At 55.5% G+C, this 16,425-nt stretch overlaps 1 protein-coding gene across 1 annotated transcript; it reads right to left on the minus strand.

Moving 5' to 3' along the window:
• Positions 1-14,183: 14,183 nt before the first annotated feature.
• On the minus strand, positions 14,184-15,763 carry F5144DRAFT_599297 (uncharacterized protein; the record flags this gene model as incomplete). The annotated part of the gene is made up of 2 exons (XM_066790997.1): positions 14,184-15,613; positions 15,676-15,763. The coding sequence occupies 2 exons, from the start codon at positions 15,761-15,763 to the stop codon at positions 14,184-14,186; spliced, it is 1,518 nt and encodes a 505-aa protein (XP_066646167.1).
• Positions 15,764-16,425: the final 662 nt, after the last annotated feature.

The following is a 16,425-nucleotide window of genomic DNA, read 5'->3' on the forward strand; positions in this document are numbered from 1 at the left end:
GATGAATTTAATGGGGGAGGGAGGAAGAGATGTGTACTGTGTAGATCAGATATAACTCTCGCGGCATGCTAAGCTGCACCGGAGTCGCGACAGAAAGGAGGACAGGAGCTTCGGAATGCCACCCAGCCAGTGCCGTTGTCCAGTCCGGAACGGAGAGGCGTCGATAACAGAATTGAGGGCCAGTGATATGATTGACGGCGAGGATAATGTTAAGACGTCTCTGGGGGTGGCCGTTTCTTTCAACAACAAGGCTCGGCAGGGCCCCCCTGTACACCGGGCCTCAACCTTGACAGTTCAAGGGCTCAGGGCCTTCTCCATCCAGGCATCCAGACAAGGTAGCCGGCGATGCGCGAGCGCGGCGGGGAGGGGTTTCCTTGGGTGTTCGCGGCCTGCTAGCGCACCCCGTCATGGGCCCTGGACGGCAGAACAGTTGCTCTCACCACCCACCCCCGTCATTGATGTCGGCAGACCACCCGACCAAGTGCAGGGAAGGGGTGCGGAAAGGGAGAGCAGGGCGGACCAGGGTATGTACATACAGAGGTCAAGGTACCACGCTGGGTGGTGGTTGACTGACAGACGGGAAGTGCTTGGCTGCGTTTGCGGTCCTGAATCTCGTTTCTCTGACGATGGAAGGCTAGGCCTGTTCCGCGTCCCGAAGGGCCTCCCGTTGGCACACCTCGTTGTCCAGACACACACCGTATGCACAGCAAAACCCGCCGTCGGGAGAGCAGCCGAGCTGGGGTGAACAGAGAGCGCATCTTGAAGTGGACAACCATCGAAAATGCTCCAGATCCAGAGAAGCAGCCCTGCGCACCCAAGCGGCTTGTCGTGCAAGGGAGGTACCCAGTACTCGCCAAGATGACGATACCCTTCTGGATAAATGTGCCGGAAGTCGGCCTGAAGAGTGAAGGGCACCACTGGGGGGTCCACCGGCTGTCGCTGGCCCATGCTGGACTTGGAATAGCGCGTGGGAAAGCTCCGAGCGACCAGGTATCCAGTACCAGGGGTTGGTTTTCTTTCCGCTCCTCCCCGCAGACACCTGCACCATGTCTGCCAACGGCGCGGTCCTCGGAGCAGCATGTTTCTCAATTGCTGGGACTGAGGTCGTATTTGGGCCGCTGTGCGTAGCCTACCAAGTGATCTACCCCAAAACCCTCCTCAGGTCCTCTTACTGTGTAGTTGATGTTGTTGTGAGCCTTCTCTCGCCTCTGTTGCACCAAGGTTCTCCGATCCCGCCAGATGGTCCCCCCACATTCTCACGTTAGCCTCCCCCACCGGGCTGCTGCTGACGTGCTGGGGTGTGGCAGGGCGGTCAAGGCCGCTGGCTTGCTGGCTCGGCTGGCTTCTCTTTCTCGAACAATGGCCTGTCCGGCATTGAGTGATCCACCGTCCGACTGTTCCGTTCTGAGCTTTCTGTTGTCTGTGCGTTGCATGCATGCATGAACGCAGGAGTCGGCTCTAAGCCTTTTCTAGCCTTGGGAGCTGGTCCTTTCCGCCTCTTTTGGTCGAAGCGGCTCTCTATCCATCGCCATGTCCGGGTATCCATCAGTCCGACCCCCTCGTGTAACTCTGCTGGGCCTTGGCTCAGGTTTTCCCCGCCTTCCCCGGTGCTCCCCCCTGCTCGGTTGGAGTTGCGAGGCGCGTCCGAAGCATCAAACCTGTGGCACAGGTGGACTTTGCGATCACGATCGAGATCAAACAGAATGTTATAAGTCGCGAGATCTGCGTCTGAGGCTTGACTAGCTAGAGAGTTTTGTTCTTTTGAGAGCAGCCCAACCGGCAATGGCTTAGCGAGCAAGCCACAGACAACAACATCCCGGCCACCACGCCGGCCGGGCCGGGTCGTGGATGGAGATCTCGAGGACGGGCAGTGTCCGTGCTTGCTTGCCCAGCCTTCCAGAAGGTCGAACTGTTTCTTCTGGCTCACGCTTAGAACCTGCCGTCAAAGCGCTTGCATGGAGCTGGCCGGTCGGTAGCACATGGCAGATATTCAGGAACACCCAAAAATGTTCCGCTAATGCAAGAGCGGCATTCCGAGAGAGTGAAAAGGATGTGTTTCGTGTCCGGTCGGTTGGTCCAGCGAAGCACACCGACTTGATAGAACTTGCCACCTGTGCTCTGATGTTTGGCCTCGAGACTCCGAAGGGCTTCTGCCATGCCGTGCATGGAGGGCTGATACGACATCGCAATTAATGTTAGCGTTTCGTCGGAGCAAAAGAGCTGCGTCCGAGGAACAAGTAGTCTAGCCAGCGTCTGCGCAGGTCACTCCTGCAGCGACTCGTATATTAATTGACGCCGCCGAGTATCAGAATCCATGCGCTTGGCAATTTGGCCATCAAGCGCGAGAGCGCAGGTGGGCTGGAAATAGCCAGCCGTTGGGGTGCTAAGCCGTCTTCAGTCAAGCTGCTGGCGCATAGAAACAAGCGACTGCCATGGGTATATACTGTGTAGCAGATGGCTTGATGATGGAATCATATGTCATCGGTTTCACCAAAGGCATGGCGACGGCACGATTCGAGACGGCCCTTAGTGCATGTTGAGGGTGTGCCAGCGCGCGTCGACCGCCGGCCCATGCCGATGATTTAGCGTTTTCGAACCTGCGCGGAATCTTCGAAAAAAGAGGTCAGAGCGACGCGGACCCTGGACCACAGGGACAAGGACCGGGGTTTGACTTGGTGATGCACATATCCCCTTGCCAAACGAGGACCTGACTCCACACCACCGTCGCAGAACCTGAATCAAAGCTCCCCAAGCTCGTCAAGGTTGCCCGCCATCTTTTTGCTGTTGCAATTCCTGCATGCTCACTGTCATGAACGACATCATCATCGCGGCGCTGTGACGATGGTGGCTCTGCTGTGTCGAGCTGGTGTCGTTTCGCTCGGGAACCGCCTGACAACGATGCACACCCACAATCCCTTGTCTCATTTCAATCCGGAGATAACTCCGTCCAACATTGGAAGGCAGAAAGGCTGTTTCGTCACGCCACATCGGCTCGTCGGTAAGGCTGCGCGAAGCTTTTGTGTGTTTCCGCCACCGCCACCGGCGATAGTAGGCTTGCCCAACAGTTACCCGCGACGTGTGACCTGCGATCTGCACAGAGGTACGGATACTTCGTAATGTCTCGGGAACCCGGTGGAGGTTTTGAGAGGTCGGTCCTGCGGTGGTCCAACCCCATCTCTGCAAATCTTGGTTGCCCATGTGCCAGCGTGAGACGGACGGGATGGGGATCCGGCGCAGGTGCCGCTTGTGCAGAGGCCGATCGCCAATTATGGCAGCCCATGGTCTCCATCAAACCGGGAGCGGGCAGCGGCTGGTTGGGTTGGGTTATCACTCTTGCGCTGCACGCACCATGTTGGATATCGATAGCTGCACCACCGCAAAACGCGTCGATGCGAAGTCCCTGGGCGAATTCTTAACCTAAACGGGAGCGTCAGTCAGCGACCAACGACAAACCAACGGCCATCGGGCGGCCACAGCGTTGCCCTCGTTAAGCTCTGCTAACAGCCAGGGTGGCCCATAGTAATATCCCCATCCCGTGTGCACAGTCCTTAGGCGCAAGCTGAATCGGCCCTTCGACCTTTTGTGGAAGAGAACTTTCGAGTGGCAAGGCAAGGCAGAGCAGGGCTGGCAACATATCGCATATCGCAGGGCTTTTGGAGTTGGGAGATTACTTCGTAGTTATTATGGTGTCGCATTGTGTGGAGAGAGTGTGTGTGCGAGTGGAAGAAGCAGGCAGGCTGGGCTCCAGGGCTTGCTCTTGCACAATTGATGAGTTTTCCATGGTTTTGCTGGTTTGCAACGGAAAGTCCAGACGAACCAAGCAAGGATCCTCCACTTTGAAGCCCCACCGGTTGCAGGAGCTGATCGTGTGGGGAAAGCTTTGCTGCAACTTGTCTTCCCAATCAGGAAACCGGTCCTCGATCTGAATCTCTCGACAGAGAAAGTGGGACATGCAAAACATGTCATCTCATCTCCCATCTCCGACCGAGCTTGCATTGCACATGCCCACTTCACACTGCAAATTCGTTGTTGTTGTTGTTGGAGACTCCAAGCAAGTTCCATCTTGTTGAACTTCACCTGTCCATCCTCCGCCATGCAATTTCCTGAATTGCTCCCACCAACTACAACAACCCCCAATAAGCACTAGCTTCCGAGCCCCCAATCGGCAACATGCCGCTCCCTCCCGGTTCTCGCTCGCTCGTGTGATTGACGACATTGATGAATCGACACTAAGAAACAATTGACTCCACCATCGACAAACGGCCATCCCCGACCACGGAAATTGGCCTGTTTTTTTCTCCTTTGAGGTGTTGGGCGGATCGCGGAACTTGAAAAGCCGTGGTGGTTGACTGATCGACACACAACGGCTCCCTGCAGATCGGGGCCGTTACGATTCACTCCGCGGCAGTCCGATAACCACAAAACAAAGCATGGGCAAAGGGTTTTCGCCCCCAGATCCTGAACGTCAGTCACCTAGATCAGATACGAGAGTGAGCAATTAATTCCCGGGCTAGCCAACCCTGACGACGACTGCTTGCCTCGCCTCTTCCCGTCCGGTACCGGAAAAGGAGCGGCATGAACCTGGTATTGTTGTCAACTGTGTTTGCCCACCGCCATAGAGCTCTTGTCGGCTTGTTAATGACGCGCCGTTGATGGCTGAAGAAACCCGCATTGGCAAGCCGTCGCTTGTGTTCTCAGTTGGGTTGCGAGTAACGTCTCTGTGACTCGGCAGGTATCGAACTTCTCACAGGCCCAACGACTTGGAGCTCGGATATTTCCGAGGAAGCGAACGTCACAATTCACACCGTCCAAAACGTGACACCAACTCCGCGGTCGTCTTGTGACAAGACGACAGTGAAGTGGCCAACCGTTGGGACGCAGCCCTGCGAAAGCGGTTACGCCTTGATCCCTGTTCGCTCTCGGGCCTCTCCAGATCAAAGGATCCCTGGTGTCGAGCCGCGAAATCATATTCCGCTGCACTTGCTGACGGTAGTTAGAGCCTCCCGTTCTGCACACCACCAGGAACTATCCCCAGTTATACGGGCCCGTAAATGTTTGGGTGCCAAGTTGCACTTCTTCTCGAGCAGCTCCATTATTGAGAGGTGGTTTGAAACGAGAAGTTTGTATCCAACTCCAACGCAGGTGATAGTGTAGGCTGTGTCAACGACTCATACACTCGTTACAAGGAGATGATGCCCCATGACCAAACCCAGCGTTTACTTCTCGGACAAGATGCCGCCTCATGAAGGGGAGCCAGGTTGCCGTCCGTACCCTCGTGCGCCTGTTTTCTCCGTTTCGCTGCATGTCGACTCACCGGGGTGCTCACTCGCAGCTTCTGGTGTGAACAAGATGCAGAAGGATACCTTTCCGACTGGACGAGCTCCCGCATGTTCTCGCTCAATCCAGACGCGAAAACGTCCTACTTCGCCAAAAAGAGCCTAGAAAGCGGAGAACCCGGCCAGTGTCGAACAAAAACCCCTACCCCATGTCCTTATAACGGGTGTATTAAGCCCTATGCGACCCTCGCCCATCCGCTTTTCCGAGGCTCGACGCTCGCTCGAACCATGAAAGGACTGCCACGACTGCTCATGGGTGATATCTTTCAGCACCGCCCCCGAGTCCTCGAAGGCGCGTTAAGGCGGGCGATGACACTTCCAGCGGGGAACTTGGTTCCGACTGGCTAGCGCCTTTTGTGAGCTTCGTCAACCCGCAGCATTGTCCGATCCAGAGTGCAACCTCATATCGAGGGCTGGGCAGCATCGCAACACGGCGCTCTGCAGACCGCAGGTGCGCAAGCACCGCTATCCCACATCGGACTCCATTGTCACCGGCGTTTCAGATCGCGGATCAAAATACGTCTAGAAGGCTTCTAAATCTAGCTCCCGACCTGATCCCCGGACACCCATGCGTTTCAGTCTCCAACGACGACCATATGCCGGCTCGTGGTCGGGTACGCCATCATTTTCACTCCCACTGGCCCCGGGATTTTCGGCTGCCGCACCGCGGCATGCCTCCCTCCCGGACGGCCGTTTGGTATGATGCTTCTCCTTCGCTGCTCGGAACCCCCTTCGCGACACCAAGTCTTCAACGTTGATGCAACAACAGCCCGCAGCCAAGCCGTCGGCTGTCGTTGGCAACTGACGACCCACCCCCTGTGTCCTGAGACACTTATCCATTGCCATCGATCAAGCCCTCGCAGGGACGTCGCCTAAAAACTAGTCTGTTTGCTCAATGCATGTGTTTTGAAAGCGACCGGTAAAAGTGCATACGGTGTATATCGAGGTCGCACCGCTTCCAGACCGTCGAAGATTCGCCAACATCCCAGGTTACATCCAGGCCACACCCGGGTCCGGGTAATGGTAGGGCATCTGCACGAAATAGGCCCTCCGCTCCTTTCTGCCCTCGTCGTCTCGAGCATTCCAAATTGCTTATGGGGCAAATAAACCCGCCCGCATGGCTCGAGCCCGGCAATACAAAACCGACACGGCGAATCCGGGAAGCAACTCGCGCGCTTCAATCCGCTGCCGTCCCGCATGCTGAGCAATATCTTTGTGTTCAGCGCCGCACTGAGGACTAATTTACGTTCCGCGGCGGGAAGGTCGAAGTGACCCGGTCGCCCCTGGCCGAAAGCGCCAAAAATATCATGGTATAAATGAAATGGGCGGCTGGGCCTGCAGTTCAATATAATGCAGATTTGGTGAGGCTCCTTTTCTTCGCGAGGAAGAGAGCACTGACGGCCGGGTCCTTCGCCGCCAGAAGAGCCTCCTCGGCTAACCAGATACATCTTGGAAATGTCGCAGGCCCGGCAATTCTTAGTATTATCCCCAGCACCTCTTTCCGCCTCCTCGAAAAGCGCTCAGGGACCCCAGGGTCCTTCGCTCTTCTGCGGATCTGGCATGATGCGAGCCGTGCAGCGAGGCAAAATGCCAGATCTCAAGGTCCTCCCCGCCAGTCGCAACGTCAGCGTAGCCTCCCATGCCGGCCAAGGGACCATCAATGGACAAGCCCGGAACCTTAATCAGACGCCGAGCCAAACGCCACATTCTCAAGAAGGAAGGTCCCGTCGTTCAGCCCCGTCATCGGGCCAGTTTAGCCCGAACCCGGGCTTAGTGTAGCTTCACCGGATCCCCTCCCCTGTGCGTGCGGTGGCACAGCCTTGGATCCGGAGCCGGCTCTTTCGGGGAATGCGGTCTTCCCCGAGTGGCCGGACTGTGGGTGCGGTTCCGAGACCGGTGCCGATGTCTGTCTGTTCACCCCCCCCCCCAGCGGTCTGTCTCGCAGACAAGCAGCTGTCGATGTTACGGACGAAATTCTTGTCCGGTTACCTGAGAAAAAGCTGGAGGCCCCTTTGGCTCTCTCATCGTTTTGCCCTTCTTCCTCTTATCTCTAAGTTGTTGCCATTTTCCCTCTATCCGCATTGCCCACACTGCAGAACCTTCATTCTTTCTGTGGCGCTCCTCGGCGAGCCTGGAACCATCGTCGACTAGGTGCATCGATCATAATCCCGCAGGAACAATACTCGGTTATCCTGCACCCCTCCTGCAACATGCAGTATCCCCTACTAGGAACCCGCAGCAGAAGCAGGAACACGCGTACCTAAGAATCAAAGAAACGGTTTAAATGCAGCTGCAAAGGCAACGTATGTTGACATACACCCAGGTTACGGTCGCGGGTAACAACCGGGTTGAAAATTGTAGTCTGTGCTCCAATACCGGCAGTTGTCCGGGGTTTAGTTGTCTCCTAATAAGTTACAATCATATCCTTCCATCCCGGGAGCCATAAACCGGGAGAGCCAGCCAGACTCTCTCGGTCACTACCCGAGAACCCTCTGAATCGGTTGTTTGTTTGCCTTGCAAACCTGGGGAAATCTCCGGCGGAACCGTCATTACAACCCCCGGAATCTCGACCGCGGCGACAGACATATAGCTGACGCCCATTAAGAGCATCGTTCTCACCACGCCGAGCTTGGTCCAACGGCACGTTGCAGCCCGTCCGTCCACAGTTCCACCTCGCCCAAACTCTGATCCTCTCCGGCGCACCCTCTCCCGCGTTTGAAGGAGGGGCGAGAGAGAGAGAGGGCTGGCCAGGCTGGTCCAGTTGGTTCGGCGCGGCCTGCCGTCTCCGCAATCGACAATGTTGCCGTTTCCGTCCTTTTCTTTTTTTCGTTTTGGTCTTTTTTTTTTTTCTCCGCCCAGACTGACCATGGAACCGGTGGTGGTTTCGGACGGGCAGGATGTCATCTGTCAACCCAACCCCGGGGAAACCTGGACAACCGGGGGAAGCAAAGACCTGGTATTCAGTAATGAAGGTAGCATTTCTCCGCATGTCCCACGAGATCGTGTTGATTGATTTTCTCCGTTGTGGATATCGATCTCCACCGTGGACTCGTCTCTTTTGTTCTCTCGAGTCTCTCGCCTCGAGACTGCCGAAATCTGGTTATTGATATCGGCCTGCCCTATAGGCACTGATTCGGACAAGTGCATCTCGACTGCGACACACACGTCTGCATGTTTCAGGTGCGGCGACTGGGAAGGGGTGGAGACAAAGCATAGACTGCGTAGCACTTTGTAGTTCTGGACAGATTGTGGGTGTAACCTACTTGCGTCTTCCACGTGTTGTTTTGCGAGCGTTGGTTTCTACTTTCTAGGCTGGGCATACTACACTATGGACAGTTTGTCTGTTTTGGGGCGCTTGCATTCGCCTTAGGTAGGGACTGACTATCTGGGTTCGACGACGGGAAGGGCATTGAGGTGTTGGTTTGGGATCCATGGTTGCTCGATTTGGTCGTCTCGCTACCATTGTTGACTATTCTTCCCCTCCTGTCCTATCGGTGTTTTCTCCGTTTGGATATGCCGCTCTAGAGAAATCGACGCGGTTGATTTGGGCACTAGCGTACGCGAGAGATATCGGATGATTCTTTCTTTCTCTCCTCTGCCCCGAGTCCAGACGTTTCGTTTGAAATCCCCCCCCCCATCATTTCCACACTCCCGAAAGCTGACACCGGCATGACCCGGCCGCACCCCCGACGGACTTGGCCCCCAACACGTTGGTGTGTATTTTCTTACACAGTACATAAATATGTCTCGTCATGCCTTGTCGTGCTTGTGTCGCACGCGCGGCACAAACCTGCCCGTGCCGAGACGTCGTCAGCCGTGATTGGAGACGGGGAACGTTCACCGGTTCGGTATTGGCTGATTCAATTTCAAAATATGCTGCATTCCTATTGGCGTCTTGCGTGTGGGTGTTACCCTCCCAGGGGATTTTCCAGGGCCTGTTGGTAAGCCCCGAGTTAGATTAAAATGGGATTATCAGGATTCTGGTGGCGGCGGCGGTCGTTGCTAATTCTGTTGAGATTCGATGCAGTCACAGAGGCGTGGTGTGCGAGTGTGTGTGCCATCCCGCCTGCCCTGCTCGGTCGCCAGTGGTGTGGACGGCAGGGCTCGGGATCGGTACGGGTCGGCTGCTACTTGCTTCTGCGCGGTGCAGGCCTCCAAAGGGAACTTTGAAATTGTAGTATCACGATATAGTATTATGAAGGGCTGACTGTTTGTTCGCGAATTATGCAGCTCATTTATTTTTGTATTGTTATTTTCCGAATCTCACCTTGATACACAGTAAGCGATGTCCTGGTTTTGGAAGTATGAACGGTTACGAAGTAGCCCTGGGACTAACTGACTAGAGATTGCACCCATGAAGAATGGTCTGCCTTTGATGTTGTCTCAGCCCTACAAAGTGACCTCCAGACACTAACGGTGGCGTCTCTCAAGGGATTATCGCTAGACTGGCCCCTCCGTTTGTCCTCAGATTGAAGTTTGGGCGCTTGTCAGCAGGAGATCATCCACCATCGTCGGAGGACTGGGATAAAGAAGAGTCACATTCATCGTGAATGAACTCCTTCCACGCAGCGATCGGCCCAGATGATGATATCATCGCGATATCAGCCCCCAACCACGCCCGCAAAAGTCTTGATGGCTGGAACGATCGGCGTAATCAGTCACAGTACGCACGTGTTGCAGGTCACCTCGTCACAACATCAACAATTGCCGACCAGCCGAGACCACGTTGTCGCTGATCGACAAGCCGATCAGAATCAAAAGCTGGAGTCGGGAGCGAGAACAGATGACTGACATCATGATGGGACGATGCAACCAGGGCCGCCAAGGCCGTAAGAGAAGAGGGTGAAGGAACCAGGCTGCCTGGGTAACATGAAGGACCGAGTTGACAGCCAGGCTAACGTTAGTGAGTTAACACGACGCTAGTGTCTTCAGAACCTCAGGATGCAGGATCTTGGGAGACGGCCACTTGCACAGGGCTCGGACCATAGCGCAGCAGTGGGTGGTGCGATCGATTCCGGTACCGAACTGGGGGTGATCAGAACCTGGAAAGGTGCAGCAGCTGGACGTTGCAACGGTTTTGAGAGCCGACCCTTGCTCCCTTGCTCCTGGTGCGTTGTCCAAGATCCGTGCTGGTACCCGTGATGGGAGAGCGCCGCCCGTTTGCAAGGAACCAAGATGTTGCCATGTTGAGAGCCCGCAATCTAATCAAATCAACCAAAGCTTCATTGGAAGAGACGCGGGCTTGCTGCCCGCACATGCATCCTCATCACGCGGTGAGCTCTCCCCGGCCTCATCGGTCCCTGCAACAGAACGGGTCAGATGGGACTCGGTGGACTGATGAGACTGGCCCTTGGCGGTTTGGGGGTGTGTCCGGCAGCTATGATTGGCTTCGTTGCATGTTCGGCGCGATGTCACGACGGCTCACGGGAATGTCAAAGTGGAAGGCTGGACCCCTGACCCCCTTGTTAGGAGGTGGCATCGTCTGTCCACCCCCTTGCCCGCCGTTGCAATGGCCGTTACCGAATCTCGTTCCACTCCCACTATCGATTGCAGGGAGAAAAATGGTGATGCTATTCTGGCTCTGGGCCCAATTTAGCAGCAGGTCCCGCTGTCCCTAGTCAGATGGGGGCATTCCATGCGCCTGCTCTGACAAAAACGGGCTAGATAGATAACTGAGGGGTACGAAAGAGGGCGCTGCAGCAGGCGGTTCTTGAACCGGCATGAATTGGAGATGGCGCATCACGATGCACAACAGCCCCCAGCGGGGTTGATGAGATGAGGGGAAAGCTGGTCGACGGTGCGGAGAAGTGGCCACATTGCCGGGCCGGTCGGAGTCGGCTGGCGAGGCTGTTGGAGATTCACGGCCACGGGAGTGTGGGTGTGTCCCAAAGCAAGGCGGGCCGCGTGGAAAGCGAAGGATCCAGGTTTGCGTTGCGTCCTTGGCCACCACCCCGCCTGGGCCCCTCGAGCAAAGGGTGTGCCACAAGGGCGGTGCCCAATATCGATGGCGTACTGAGCGCATTTGCGGTTTGCTCCGGCTCATTCGATTGGCTGGCCGGGTCGCCCTCCCGCATCTCGATTGCCGAACTAAGAAGGTGGAATGCACGCTGGTCGTCTGAAGCGAGATGGTGTTGAGCTGAAGGTCGATGGGGTCCTGGGCCCTGCCTTCGCTCGCGTGTGCTTGTTCCCTCTGCTGGGGTCGCAGTCACGGCCGCATGGCTGGCAGAAGGGGAGCAGCAATCAGTGATTGTCTGACCTTGCTAACCTGTCGAGAATCTCGGCCTCGCGCTGCTGTGTTCCGCTGTGACATCGTGGGCAAACGGCTAGTATGGTTACAGATAGTGCAACTCTTCCTTTGCCAGCCCAGCGAGCCCAGTTGGGACGGGTCCAACGAACAGACATCCCGATTTGGAGGGTGCAGGTGTCCGCTTCCGGGATGGTCTAACGGTTGACTGCGTCTCTGCAAGGTGCCAGCGTCCAGTCTGGGAGTTCGCGTATGCAGGCACTCATCAAGATGCCGAACTCCACCGGGCCTCTTGGGAAGCGGCCAGGTCTCCGCAACGCAACGGTATCGCAATCGAAACGGGATGTGTGTGCTCATTCACGCGGCCTCATCTGTCAGCGGGGCAGAGAGAGACCGGCTTGGCGTGCAGTGTGTCAATTGGATCGGCCATGGGATCTGGCATCATCAGCGCAGGGCCCTAAGCCGCAGAGGAGAACAAAGAGAGGGGAAAATGGGCGTCGGCAGGCCGCGTTAGGTTGGGGAACCTGGAAGGGGGGGGGGTGGAAGCATCCTCGTTCTGCGACGGGTTTTGGAGGTCCGCAGGCTCCGACTCCATCCTCCGCGCTCTCGTTGCTTCGGATCGTGGAGGGATTCGCCCACATCGTATCGATAGCTATAATTTGCCTGCTAAGACTTCAAAGCGCAGATGGCCTCGAATTGCAGATTGCAGAATTGCAGCAACCGAAGCCTAGCCGGGCCTGTCACTCCACACCATTTTCGCACCATCGTACCATCGTGCCATTGCGCGCTTCTGGAGGAGTTTTGCGGCTGATCGAGCAGAATTTTATTGTGGAGAGGCGTACGAATAGTCGGGAGGAGAGGGGGAGGAATTGTTTGGTGTTGGAAGGAACTCACCGTCAACTCGCGGACCCTGCCGATCTGGCCTGGTCCTTCCGCTCCTTCCCCTGCTCGTCAATTAGCTTCCATTGTCACCGGCACTTGTAAGTGGCAGACTGGCAGTTGCGAACCCCAGTGCTGTCTGGGTCCTGCCACATCAATGATCTCGCACGGACTTGTCGTTCACGCCAACCTTCCACTTTTCTTCTCCCCCGGCTTGTCATGAGACCTCATGAATCCGATCATTGGTTCGTCGACGTCAGTCCTTGCCTATAACTGAACGACGCGGCCCGAAGTTGCCGACCAGGGTCCTCGACTGGATGAGGGGGATTTGGTGAGCGACGATGTCGGAATTCAGAAGCTCGCTGCATGTCAGCCAGCGCTGGGCGGACCACTGCAGGATTGAGCTTGCGCAATGCTAAGGGGCTTGAGACATGAACTCCCCTCTGTTACACTAACATGGTCGTATTAGCATATGTCTGGATTGAAGCCAATGGCCAGGGAACTGAGCAGAGGAAGGCATCCATTACAGTGATCTCATGATAGTGACAACTTAAAAAAAAAAAAAAAAAAAAAAAAAAGAAAAGAAGAAACAAAGAAAAGAAAAGCACAAATCCATCGACCATATTAACTTCGAGCTTATGAGGATAAGGTTAAAGCTAGCGATAATTACCCAACTAAAGACTGCTTTAATGGAGGTAAACTGAACTTCCATCTCTTATTGCTAAACCATGACACGGCTCAGAGAGTTGCCGGCAGTCAAGTGAAGATGACTTTGTACCTAGCATCCGTTGACATGCGCTCTAGTCTTGTAGCACCTAATCGTTAGACTCGTTTTATCCTACCCCCTTCAAGCCATCTTAAAGAAACGACTCTCTTCCTAGGTAGAGGTTCATTAACTTTGCCCCTGGTCCACGAGTCTTCCTTTGGTGCCACGCATCCTAAGGTAGTTCCCGAGACCCGACTAGAATCGAGGGATAGTTCCCGAATAACGCAGGTACCTAATTATGCCATATATACCATATCAAGGCTAAGCCAATCTTCTCGAACGACTACAAGCCCAGCGAAGGACTCGGTAACACGTGAACTGTTGAGCCTACTTTAAGTTCTCTCCCTTACCTGCGATATGCCACAAACCTCGCTCTGCGCCTACGGGTAGTGGCAGTATTTAGACCTGAAAATGGACTGCTTCCGTTTCTACCGGGATGCTTCTTGTTCGACCTGACATGCTGTTTTCGTGCCATCAGATCTTGTGTTGTAGATTTGCCAACGAAGAATTCAAAGCATATCATAACCGGTTAGTTAACCAGATCTCTACTACTAACTTACTAAGTTTGACTGGGCCCGAGATCAAGAAACATGCCACAGAGGATGTGAATAACGCGTGGAGAGCCCCGCAGATTAAGCATTAAGCCTAGTGCCTACAAAAAGGCCTCCCTCTCGGGCATAGCTTGGGTAACTAGTAACTAGCCCCATAGTTGCAAGTCATCCTAGACCTCGTTGGCGTTTTGCTAATGTCATGGGAATAGTTCCTGCTGGGCATAGATATTACGATCACTTGCAACACCTACGAGTCCAAGGCGAGGGTATCATCCATGCTAGGTATAGACAACACGGATTCACCCCCTTTTCTCGCTGCACAGACACTTCTAAATCATGTAAACACATTGAATCATTTTACCTATCTGATATTCTTTCATCATCATCAATCATCATAAATAACAACATCAAGCGACAAACACCATCTTCACAATCCGATACGCCCTCGAATACTCGCTCAAATCCAAAAAGTTCCTCCACGGACTCAGCGCGACATGTACGGCATTGCACTCCTCATGAAACCTAAACGGCCCCTCCCTGTTGCGGGTGCCATCCCACGTCTGCAGCATATGAACAGCATAAGCAGTACTGAACCCGATACATATAAAAGTAGCAAAGGCGATATAGAAGTGCGGGCCCAGGTTGACGACGCGCCACAGGTAGCGGGCGTCCTCCTTCATGCGCTCGGCCGAGTCGCCGGCCAGCTTGCTGCCCAGCCAGCCGATGAGCATGAAGATGAAGGGTATGACGGCCATCAGCGTCCACGTCCAGAAAAAGGCCAGCAGGCTGTACCGGCCGCCGGCCTGGAAGGTGTCTACGTAGCGGAAGTCGTCGTTGCGGAAGAGCGGGGTCTTGGAGCAGAGCTCGGCGGCGGAGCACGGGCTGGACCCCGGCGCGGCCGCCACCGCCGACTCGAGGCAGTCGTAGCTGGTCAGTGTTGAGCCCTTGCTGCTTAGGTCGCCTAGGTAGACGACCATGATGTACACGCCGCCGGCCCACTGGAGGAGTGCCATGATATTGAAGAAGCGGGGGATCCAGAGCTTAGCCTTGGGGTGGTTTTCGAGGGCGCAAGAGTAGGGGTGGTATTTTGTGATAGACCCGAGCTTCCACGCCGCCACCCAGGCCGTGAGGGCGATGGTGGCTGACTGGGCCGGGTTGGCTGCGAACAGGCCGAAGGAAATCCACCAGAACAGGATGGGGCCGCCGAGGTCGTACGCGATGAAGATCCATTCGAGCCACGATATGTCGTGCCGTGCATTGCAGGGTTCGCTCTCGGATTTGTAGGCATACCAGAGCTGTTTTCCGGCGTGAAACAGCGCGCTGACGGAAGTTGCGATGACGATCCACCAACAGACGATGTCGGGTAGGATGGTAGCCGACGGGCGTGCTTCGGATGGTATGATCTTAAAGCCGTTAAAGCAGCTTACGATCTGGCACCAGTCGTAGATGGGGGGGTGCGCACTTTGCTCGGCCGAGGTATAGGCTGCCCAGCCCGCCGTGTTGTCGACGTAGCCGAACTCGCTGGAAAGGCGGGTCGAGTGCGCATCGAGACCAGCCCGGATGGCAGTGCAGTTCTGAGTATCGGGTGTAAGGTTGTAGCACTCCTTAAAACGGCTGTTCTTGTACAGAGCAAAGTCGGGATGGTTTGGGTCGAAGCCGGTGTTGTCAGTTGTTACGGACCGGACGATGATTGCCACAGCAACGGCGAGGAAGAAAACCGCCGCTACAAGGCCTATCCCGAGGAGGCCTAGGAGGAAATACTTGAGGCCTGTCCAATTTCGCACAAATTCTGAGAGCTCAATGCCACGCCTGCACCTGGCGGAGTTGGATTGAGTCTCTGGGAGAGATCAGCATTCTGCCCTGAGCTTCACGGGTTGACAAGACCATGGCCTGACGCACCATAATAACGGTACTCTTGGTCCTCTAGCGCGCTATAGTCAATCTCCGTCGTCGGTTTCCCCACCCTCCGGCCGCCGGAGCGTGCCATACTTGGTCGCTGTTGAGGTTATCGCCGGTTTCAAGGCAGATGCCCAATGCCAACTGAGTTGAGGTGTTTCGATGGCGTTACCAGCTCAGGCCGAAGGTTGACAAGCAAGTTGGACGTGTGAAAGCCGCGGCTTTCCTTTACCAGCTACCTCATCTCCCCCTCTTTTCATCATGAAGGGTGCCGGGTTTTTGATGTTCTTCACCATCCTCCCATCCTCTCGCACTCCCTCCCTCAGCGCAGCCCGGATCAAGACCTGAACGCAGCCTTGCGCCGGGCCAGGCCGCAGCGCTTCGGCTGCAGCTCCGGGACTATGTTCTGTACTGGGAATAGACCCGTGCTTGCATGTGATGGGTGGATCTCGCCTGAAGCCTGGCACCAGTGAGCGGCGGCGGGGAGCCCCAGGATTTGTTCCTTTCGGGCACCTTTCGTCGCAAACACGCCAATGCCGGCCTGATTTGCCGTTGATCAACATCAATCTGCCTACCTCGGGCTCCATACATTGCTTCCGTGCCTCTCTGAAGGCGGTGCGTGGCGCATGCTCGCCGTTAGGGCGTTTAATTTATAGATTTGTTGCTCGAGTTGATCTTGCAGAGCCTCACGAACTGCGGACCGTCGTGCTTTTTAGACGGAAAAGGACAACATGCCCGGGAGCCAAGAGGGCG

Source organism: Chaetomium tenue (assembly GCF_020726465.1).
Source record: "Chaetomium tenue strain MPI-SDFR-AT-0079 chromosome Unknown F5144scaffold_2, whole genome shotgun sequence".
Classification (NCBI taxonomy): Eukaryota; Fungi; Ascomycota; class Sordariomycetes; order Sordariales; family Chaetomiaceae; genus Chaetomium; species Chaetomium tenue.